This window comes from Vidua chalybeata, chromosome 15, assembly GCF_026979565.1.
Source record: "Vidua chalybeata isolate OUT-0048 chromosome 15, bVidCha1 merged haplotype, whole genome shotgun sequence".
In the NCBI taxonomy this organism is placed as follows: Eukaryota; Metazoa; Chordata; class Aves; order Passeriformes; family Viduidae; genus Vidua; species Vidua chalybeata.
The window spans coordinates 15072741-15082414 of NC_071544.1; the positions used below are offsets into that span (position 1 = coordinate 15072741).

The 9674-nt window shown below is 61.9% G+C and overlaps 1 protein-coding gene across 2 annotated transcripts; it reads left to right on the forward strand.

The window, feature by feature from the left end:
• Positions 1 to 672: 672 nt before the first annotated feature.
• FGFR4 (fibroblast growth factor receptor 4) lies at positions 673 to 9033 on the forward strand. 2 transcript variants are annotated; one of them, XM_053956793.1, is made up of 18 exons: positions 673 to 2616; positions 2976 to 3080; positions 4016 to 4285; positions 4390 to 4479; positions 4602 to 4768; positions 4855 to 4978; positions 5260 to 5450; positions 5553 to 5691; positions 5775 to 5968; positions 6210 to 6355; positions 6499 to 6620; positions 6709 to 6819; positions 6948 to 7138; positions 7544 to 7666; positions 7742 to 7812; positions 8084 to 8221; positions 8289 to 8394; positions 8481 to 9033. In XM_053956793.1, the coding sequence occupies exons 2-18, from the start codon at positions 3008 to 3010 to the stop codon at positions 8625 to 8627; spliced, it is 2403 nt and encodes an 800-aa protein (XP_053812768.1). In that variant the 5' UTR covers positions 673 to 2616; positions 2976 to 3007; the 3' UTR covers positions 8628 to 9033. The 2 variants fall into 2 exon arrangements, with proteins under 2 accessions (XP_053812768.1, XP_053812767.1); XM_053956792.1 differs by lacking the exon at positions 673 to 2616 and having other exon boundaries at positions 2704 to 3080.
• Positions 9034 to 9674: the final 641 nt, after the last annotated feature.

Sequence of the window (9674 nt, forward strand, 5' to 3'; positions counted from 1 at the left end):
CAAACAAGAGCCGTTCAGGGGAGGCCAAGAGAAACTTCCAGGAGGAAAGAGCCCCCCAGGCTCCGGCCCCCACAGGAGCCACCGTGCTGCGCGGGCTCTGGCTGGCCGCAGGTGCCACCACAGCGGGAGTGGCGGCAAGTGCTGGGGCCAGGCACAAGGGGCGGCTGTGTTCCCGCAGCTCCGGCTGCCTTCCAAGAGCAATATTGTTGGCACCAGGCAGGCTCCCTGCACCGGCAGCACATACATGGGCCTTTCATGAGGAGAGTGGGGATGATTTACTGGCTGGGGGAAGGGGTAGGGGTGGGAGGATGGAGCCCCAGCATGCCGGCGCCCGGCCCCTTGTGCGTGCTCACTGCCGCGGGGCCCCGCACACGTAAGCAAGGCCAAGGGTCTGGCCAGGGGGTTGTCCCTCCCAACGGGACGGGGCAAGAGGGATCCCTCTGCACCATCTGTGGAGTTCTGAGAACACACTTCATCTCTGGGCACCCCACTGTGTCTGAGCTAAGTAACCATGAGTCACACATCACTTGTGCCACAGTGATGGGGGCAGCCCATGAGCTGGGGGAGACAGGAGCATCAGAGGAGGGTGCTGGGGCAGGGGTGCACCCACAGCGCAGAGTGCTGTGCTGGCACAATCCCCCCTTGTTGAGCTGCTGGCGTGGCAGAGGCCGTTGTGGTGCTGCCGACAGCGGGTGGCAGGCGGTGGGGCTGGGCTGCTCTGAAGGGCTTTTTGTTTGCCGTCAGTTGCTGTTATAAATCAAGCCAGGCAGCCCAGCCCCAGCCCAGCACTGCCCCACGGCAGGGAGGTGACCAGTTCCCAGCTGCCTACAACAGAGCCCCACCAAGCCCTGGCCTGTGCCTGGCATTGTCCTGGCCCAGTGGGGATGTTCAGATGACATTGGGCAACGTGCCACACTGGTTTGCTTGCCCTTCTTCCACTCAGCATTGGGGAACCCTGGGATACAGGGAATCTTTCCATGTTCATCCCAGACTGTGGCTCCCACAGGCTCCCCAGAGTCCCAGCTCTCCCTGGTGTTCCCAATACTGGGAACGTCCCCTTCTCTCTGGTTTTAATTTGGTTTTGGTTCGAATTGAGCTGAACCCAACATTTTTCTGTGCTTCCGGCACGCTGTGAACTCTGCAGGGGCGGCCGCTGCTCCGTGAAATTGATGTTCTCGTCCGCTTCACGCGTCAGCAGGAATGAACAGCTGCTGGGGGCTGCTGGCCCCCAGGACTGCTCTGTGCACCTCTGCACCCCAGGGGGACACCAGTACTCCAGATGGGGAGCAGCACGGGGTGGATGGTGCTGTGGGAGATTGTAGCACCAACCAGACCTCACAGTGAAACCGTGTCATGCTGGATGGTTTGGCACAGTGGAGCAGCATAGACAAGGCTGTGCCCAGGACTCACAGTGTGGCCCTACTAAATGAGGGGTGACAGTGACAGTGTACCCCACTCACAGGGCCATGCCAGGCATGGGCAAGGCTGTGTGTGGGGCTCAGCACAACCCTGGAAGATCTTGCTGGGAAGCAGGTGGCAAAGCAGATGGCAATACAGGAAAGGAGAGCAACTCTAGGGCCAGACCCTGGCCATGTACTGGGGGACACTGACCCCTCTTGATGGCAGCAAGATGCTCAGGAGACATTGTTCCTGGGGATCATGCCAGCTCAGAGTGTCTGAGGCCAGGCTTCCCCCAGTGCCCAGCGGTCTTGCATGGGCCAACGAGCAGCAAGGCTTGGGCATGGTGGGGTCTGCCTGCCCCAGCACAGGCAACAGCATAGGGAAGGTGAGGGCGAAGTGTTTATGGGCTGGATTAGGCCACTCCAACGCTGGCTCGCACCTTAGCCACGTTTTATGATGCTCCGTTATGGGCTCCTAATGAGGGTCACAGCCACTTTATGGCACTGACAGCGATAACGCTACAACTAATTATGGCACAATTAGCCAATTAGCTAGTGTGGGCTGCTGGGCACCCAGCAACGCTCAGCGCCCAGCCTGGGCCACGACAGCTGCTTGGGGCTGGAGTGCTCCCACTCCCAGCAATCGGGAGGAAACAGGGGTGGCCTTAGCCCCTGTCCCATCTGCTGCTCCCCACGCGTGGGGTCTGCCTGGAGAACAGCACAGGGGAGCAGCCGCGGGTGTTTTGCAGCCCCCTGCGTTCCCCACCCGCGAGGGGAGGCTGTACCGGCGGAGCCGGGACAGAGGGGGCCGGAGGCCGCCTCTCGCTGCTGGGGGGGAAAGGCCGGTGCTACCCCCGCACTTCCCCCGTCCAGCTCGGCGGCAGGTCGGTTTGCAGAGATGCCGGAGAAGCGGGGCCGGTCCCCGTTCCCCCCTCCCGCCTCCCCAGCGCTCCGGGCGGGGCCGCTGTAACCCGAGCGCGTCCCTACAAAGTGTCCGCGCCCCCGAGGCGGCGGCAGAGCGGGGTAGGAGCCAGCCCTGAGGAGCCCCAGCCCTGCCCGCAGCCGGAGCCGTCCCGAGCCCGGAGCCAGAGCCGTCCCCGGCCCTGCCGCCATGGGGCCACGGTCTGGGGCTCGGCGGCGCTGAGCCCGCTGTCCCCGGACTTTGCCCCGGCCCGCGCAGCGCAGGCGGCTCCGCCGCGGGAGCCCGTCACCGCCGGTAACCACACCGACCGCGACCCTCGCCCCCGGCACCATTCGGGCCCCCCCCCCCCGCCCGCGGGACACTCCCCCCTCCCTGGGATCCTCTGCTGTCCCCCGCCCCCGGTTAACCTCCCCTAGCGCCCTGACCAGGCTGACGCTGGCTGGAGAGGTCGAATTCCTGGCACCCAACCGGGGTGTTTCCCACTCTCCATGCCCCCTCCCATTCCTGCCCAGGGACCCCCGTGCTCTGCCTCCCGTCCATGCCCACCCACCCTCGCGGTGACCTGGGGACCTCGCACTGCTTCTCCCCGGTGCCTCGGGAGAGGAGGGGGCTGCCCGCCCGGATCCGCTCACCCGACCCTGCCTGTCCCGCAGGGTGGGACCCCCGCGCTGGGGGGGCCTGGAAGATGCGGCCCCTCTTGCAGGTCGTGGCGGGGCTGCTGCTGGCCGTAGCTGCACGGGGCAGGGCGATGGAGCCAGGTACGGCTGCGGGGGGCGAAGCGGAGCTGGGAGCGGCGGGAGTGGGTTCCTGCTTTCTGAATACTTTCTCCATCCCGGCTGGGCGGCGACCCCTGCGCTGGGATGCGGGTGCTTGCCCTGGGCACGCAGCCCCACCGCTCTGCCTGCAGGGCGGGGCTGGTGGGAGCTGGGGACACGGCACAAGGACCAGCGTTTCCATCACTGACAGGGGCAGGGTGGCTCCAGCCAGGCTGTCCCTGTGCTGCGGGGGCTTGGCTCGCTCGCTGGACACGCGCGGCAGAGAAGGGTTGTGAGACCGCTGTGGGCTGTGGCTGCTGTGTGTGACTCCTGGTGAAATGCGGGCAGTCCATGCCTCGCAGTGGTGGGTGCGGGACAAGGACGCGTCCCCCGGGACCAGAGACCAGCTGCCCCACATCCCTCCTGTGCTGGCCATGCACTGGGCTGGAGACACATTCGTGGGCAGTCGGGCTGCCGTGGTATTGCTGTGCTGGCGACCAGGTTGTTTCTGCCCTCCACGTGCACATGCTGCTGCTGGCCATCGGCAAGTTGAGCTCCACTGCCAGCCCGGGCACTGCCAGGGACAACCAGGCTGTAGGGGTCCCAGCCGTGCTTGGGGCATGTAGTGGTCTGACAATGGGTGTCTGGAGGGGTTTGTTGCCCTCCTTCAGTAAGGCAGAGCAGGCTGGAGCACCCTGTGCCACTGGGAGTGGTGGAAGGATAGTGGCATGTGTGGCCTTGGCCAGGGACATGCCATTGGGGAAATCATGTCCTTGTGCTTCAGGGCAGAGTCCAGCCCTTACCTGCTTCTAGGGTGGCAGAGCCAGGCTCTGGGCTGTGTCACACCACACGCTCTCCACACTAGGATGGGCATGTGGAGGGGTCCTGCTATCAGGGAGGGGTGAGCACTGGGGTGGGCGCTCACCACATCTCTCCAGAGCTATTTGAGAGCCCCTTGCTGGAGTCAGAAGACGAACATCTCCTACTGGACCCAGGCAACACATTGAAGCTGTACTGTGATGCCAACCAGAGTGGTGCCAGTGTGGTCTGGTACAGGGAGTCCCGGCCACTGGTCTCGGGGGGTCGCATCCATCTCCGTCAGAGCCTGCTGGAGATCTCAGAGGTCACCTATGAGGACTCAGGGCTCTACGTGTGCCGGGCACAGAGAACTGGAGAGGTCCTGCGCAACTTCACCATCTCTGTCGTGGGTAAGAGCCCCGGCAGCACCCAGCTACACCCGGGGCAGCAAGGCAGCCACTACCTGCCCAGCCCTGCAGGCAGGGATGTCTTTCTCAACCGTTTTCCTTTGCAGACTCCGTGGCGTCAGGTGATGATGATGAAGATAGTGATGGGGACAGTCCCCACGGAGACCGAAATGAGGAGTTGGTCTATGTGCACAGAGGTCAGTGCTACACCACGGCACTACAGGAGAGGGCAGGTGGGGCAGAACCAGGGGCATGGGGCACTGCTGCCTCCTGCTACCTGCACAGGCCCCCTCCCACTGTACATCCTGCATGTCCCCAGCTCCTTATTGGACTCACCCCCACCGGATGGACAAGAAGCTGTATGCAGTGCCTGCGGGGAACACGGTGAAGTTCCGCTGCCCGGCCTCAGGCAGCCCCAGCCCCAGCATTCGTTGGTTCAAGAATGGGCGTGAGTTCCGAGGGGAGCACCGCATCGGGGGCATCCGGGTACGGGCCAGCTCCTGCCACCACAGCTTCCCTCCCAGGATCCCTCTTCCCCAACTCACCTCACTGCCTTACCTCCCCCTCTGCAGCTCCGGCACCAGCACTGGAGCCTGGTGATGGAGAGTGTGGTGCCCTCTGATCGCGGCAACTACACTTGCCTGGTGGAAAACAGGTTTGGCAGCATCCACTACAGCTACCTCCTGGATGTGCTGGGTGAGGGTTCCTCAGCATGGTGCTGATCTGGGCTTCCCCATGCCTGGCAGGGTCAGGGAAAGGGGTGGAGGAGCCTCTGTTTGTGGCGTATCCACCGATGCAGCTCACATGTCCCTCATAACCCAGGGACATGGGATGGAGGCCAGGCTTGGGTTGCGCTGGTCTGTTTTAGGGCTGGGGAAGGGCTCTCTGTGGCTCCATGGTGGGTGGAGAAGGAGGGAGAAAGGAGCCTGTACTCTGGGCCACCATGTTAGTGACACTGCTCTGCTCCCTGTGCACAGAGAGGTCCCCGCATAGGCCCATCTTGCAGGCTGGGCTGCCCGCCAACACCACAGCCCTGGTGGGCAGCGATGTGGAGTTCTTCTGCAAGGTCTACAGCGATGCCCAGCCACACATCCAGTGGCTGAAGCACATTGAAGTGAATGGCAGCAACTACGGCCCCGACGGGGTCCCCTATGTGCAAGTGCTCAAGGTAACAAAGGCTGGAAGCACTCAGGTCCCAGATACCCATACCCAGGGGTGCACAGAGCTCCCTGAGGAAGAGGGATACTGACCGTCCATCCCTCTCTGACAGACTGCAGATATCAACAGCTCTGAGGTGGAGGTGCTGTACCTGCGCAATGTGTCCATGGAGGATGCTGGCGAGTACACCTGCCTGGCAGGGAACTCTATCGGCCTCTCCTACCAGTCTGCCTGGCTCACCGTCCTGCCAGGTAGGGGCGGGGTTCTGGTGTGGGGTCTGGGATCCCCAGCACGCAGAGGCCATGCCTCAGGCCAACACATTCACTCCCTGCAGAAGAGGAGCTGGTGCGGGAAGCTGAGGCCCCTGAGACCAAGTACACAGACATTATCATCTACACCTCGGGCTCACTCGCCGTGGCCATGGCCATTATTATTGTGGTGCTGTGCCGGATGCAGACTCAGTCAAGCAAGCAGCACCTGGAGCCTATGGCAGTCCACAAGCTCTCCAAATTCCCGCTCATCCGACAGGTGGGTACCAAACATGAGCCCTACTAATGCAGGGGGGACCTTGGTGACCAATGGACTCCAGGAGTGCCACTTGTGCCCATCACACCTTACCCTGCAGCCTTGGGGCTGCCCTTCCCAGTTCCCCCTGCAGCTCCCTCACCCCATTGCTCCAAGTGAGATCTCTACTTTTCTGTTGCGTCTTTGTTGGGCCCTGGAGCACGGGATGGGATGGATGGCTGAGGACCTGTGTCTCTCTCTACAGTTCTCCCTGGATTCCAGCTCCTCTGGGAAGTCCAGCACATCCCTGATGCGGGTCACCCGTCTCTCCTCCAGCTGTGCCCCAATGCTGGCTGGTGTCATGGAGCTGGACCTGCCCCTTGACACCAAGTGGGAGTTCCCCCGAGACAAGTACGGTTCTGCGCAGGGCAGGGACAGGAGCTGCTCTCCCCAGCTGCCCCAGGGACAGCAGCATGCAGGTGGTGGATGGGGAGGCCTCTGGCCACCCTAAGGCCATCTCTCTGAGCTCTGATGGTTCTCCTTGTCCCTGCCAGGCTGGTACTGGGGAAGCCCTTGGGGGAAGGCTGCTTTGGCCAGGTGGTGCGGGCAGAGGCTTATGGCATAGACAGAGACCAGCCAGACAGAGCCATCACCGTGGCTGTCAAAATGCTGAAAGGTAATGTCCCTTTGCCAGTGTCCCAGGAACAGAAGTGGCATCAGCACAGCCACCCAGCTGGCATCATGACACAGCCTTCCTTCCCTAGACAACGCCACTGACAAGGACCTGGCTGATCTCATATCCGAGATGGAGATGATGAAGCTCATGGACAAACACAAGAACATAATCAACCTCCTGGGGGTCTGCACACAGGATGGTGAGGGGATTGTGCAGGGCTCGGGCAGGGCATGGGCGTGGAGCAGGACGGGGGATGTGGACTACTGGGGTCAGTGGCTAACTGGGAAGGGACAAGGCAGGGGCTGAGCAAGTGGCCGCCCTTCCCAGGGCCGCTGTACGTGATTGTGGAGTTTGCTGCGAAGGGCAACCTGCGCGAGTACCTCCGTGCCCGCCGTCCCCCGACACCTGACTACACTTTTGAAGTCATGACAATGCCTGAGGAGCAGCTCTCTTTCAAGGATCTGGTCTCCTGCGTCTACCAGGTGGCCCGTGGCATGGAGTACCTGGAGTCCAAACGGGTATGGCTGGCATGGCCTGGGTGGACTACCTGTACTGGGCGCAGCTGGGGAGGGCATGGCGCTGACAGAGGAGCTGTGTATCCCTTGTGAACCCACTGACCCTGAGGAAAGGGAGCCCAGCACATTCCCATAAGCTGTCCAGAACCTCCCAGCCCCATCCAGCAAAGTTCAAGGCAGTAACTCCCCAAAAATATGGGACTCAAAGCCTGACCCACCTCCTAGGGAAGTGTATGTGGCCCTCCCGCTGTGCTTGTCACTGCAGCCAGCCCGATGACGGGATGACCCCACCACTGCAGAGGTGCTGAGGGGTGTGTGGGAGGGAAACGGTGATTTTGATGTTTGAAGGGGACGTGTGGAGCTGGAGTCACCATCTCACACCCCTGTGGATGATGCTCCCCCTGGCAGTGCATCCACCGTGACCTGGCTGCCCGCAATGTGCTGGTGACAGCAGAGAGCGTGATGAAAATCGCTGACTTTGGCTTGGCCAGGGACGTTCACGACATCGACTACTACAAGAAAACCAGCAACGTGAGTGGGGCTCCTGGGAGAGGGGCACATGGATCCCCAGTCAGGGCCGAGCTGAGCAGGGGGTTGCTCTCATAGGGTCGCCTGCCAGTGAAGTGGATGGCCCCCGAAGCCCTGTTTGACCGTGTCTACACCCACCAGAGCGATGTGTGAGTCCTGAGGGGAACGAGGGTCTGTTGGGTGTGGGTTGAGGATGCTGCTGGTGTTGGACAAGGCAGCACTGTGGGGTTATACATGTACTAGAGGGTCCCCATAGCAGAATGGGGATACTCTGGGGACAGCAGGGCACATATTCCCCAGGGAGGGGGGTGATCCACCCTTTCCCATCCCTGCTCCCACAGCAATGCAGCGTGCAATGGGCCAAGCTGGGGAATAGCCCTAGGATGTATTTGACCCCCCCTTTGCTATGTGTGATCCTAGGTGGTCCTTTGGGATCCTGATGTGGGAGATCTTCACGCTGGGAGGCTCCCCATACCCTGGCATCCCTGTGGAGGAGCTGTTCAAGCTGCTCAAGGAGGGGCACCGCATGGACCGGCCATCCAACTGCACCCACGAGCTGTGAGTACCAGCCAGGTGGGTGGGCAGGGGGCACAGAGAGACCCTGCTAACACCCCCTCATCCCCAGGTACATGCTGATGAGGGAGTGCTGGCACGCTGTGCCCTCACAGCGCCCCACCTTCAAGCAGCTTGTGGAGGGGCTGGACAAGATCCTGGCAGCTGTTTCAGAGGAGGTGAGAGGACGGGAGTCTGGTGGGTGAGGGGTGGGCAGTGTGGGCATTGACAGCACTGGTGGTCATGGCACCATCCCTCCTTGCAGTACCTGGACCTCTCCATGCCCTTCGAGCAATACTCGCCCTCCTGTGAGGACACTGCCAGCTCCTGCTCCTCTGATGACTCCGTCTTCACCCATGACCCACTGCCGCTGGCTCCCCACCTCTTCTCCTACCCCAGCGTGAGGACTTAAGGGAGGGCAGGGAAGGGTGATGCTGAAGCCACCTCTGCCCTTGCAGGGAGAGGGTCCAGGTTCCCAAAAGTCCCTGCTTTGTCCAGGCTGAGCAGTGGGTGGGCAGGGCCCTGAGCCCAGGACAGGGTGTCCCTCTCTCTGGGCTCCTTTTGGGCACTGAGCCATCAGCCCTGGCTGAGATCTGCCTGGTATTGTGGGACAGCAGGAGCTAGAACCTCTCCATGTGGGCACTGCCTGGGATGCCCATGGCATTGCCCAGGGAGATGGGCTTTGGCCAGCACTTCAGTGGAAGTGTCTCTGGGCAAGGGCCCCACTGTGCCAGGCTCCTGCTGCATCTGTACATAGCCACAGAGATGAATATTTATGTACGTGAAATTTCAACCTGATAAATTATTTTTTTGGAGTACACCCCGGTGCAGTTTCTGGGCTGCTCCTGGAGTGCAAAGGGCTCACCTAAGTTTGGCAGGCAGGCCAGGGTTTGTCTCCTCACTGCCTCCTTGTCCCAGCCAGTTCAGGGCCTGCAATCACTCCTGAGGGACACGGAGACAGTGCCACAGGTGCAGGAAGTGATGTCCCCACTCCTGTGCCTCCAGGCCTGCTCCAGCACAAAGCACCCTTGCATCTGTTCCCCATTAGCCACTGCTGCACTAAGCCACCGTGAACTCCGCTACCAGCATTGCCCTGAAACTGATCCCCCAACTGCCATGGGCTCCCAGGCTGGGAAAGTGCTCTGGGGCCGAGCCCCACGCACTGGGGACCCCCCACACCCTCCTGCCCTGGCCGGCCCAGGCCAGCCCAGCACTCCAGATTAAAGTGAGTTATGGGCTCTATCTCCCCAAAGCCTGTGGGAGCACAAGTTGGGGGTCTCCAGCTTCTGCTCTCTGATGCCTGTTTTGCCCCCCCCTTGCCCTATGGTGCCCAGCAATGACGGCAGTGTGGGCAAGGAGGGCTGCAGCTGTCTCACCCCCTCCTGCCAGCCTGCTCCCTGGGTCTAGGGTTTCATCTAGGGCCAGGCTTTGCCGGCCGTTAGTCCCAGGATCTGGTTTC

What these genes read in the sequence shown, in the direction of transcription:
- FGFR4 (XM_053956792.1), top strand. Translation starts at nt 2,861, where the DNA reads ATGCCCACCCACCCTCGCGGTGACCTGGGGACCTCGCACTGCTTCTCC. An exon ending in CTTCACCATCTCTGTCGTGG is followed by an intron (nt 4,286 to 4,389) that starts GTAAGAGCCCCG and finishes TTTCCTTTGCAG; the next exon opens with ACTCCGTGGCGTCAGGTGAT. An exon ending in TGGGAGTTCCCCCGAGACAA is followed by an intron (nt 6,356 to 6,498) that starts GTACGGTTCTGC and finishes TGTCCCTGCCAG; the next exon opens with GCTGGTACTGGGGAAGCCCT.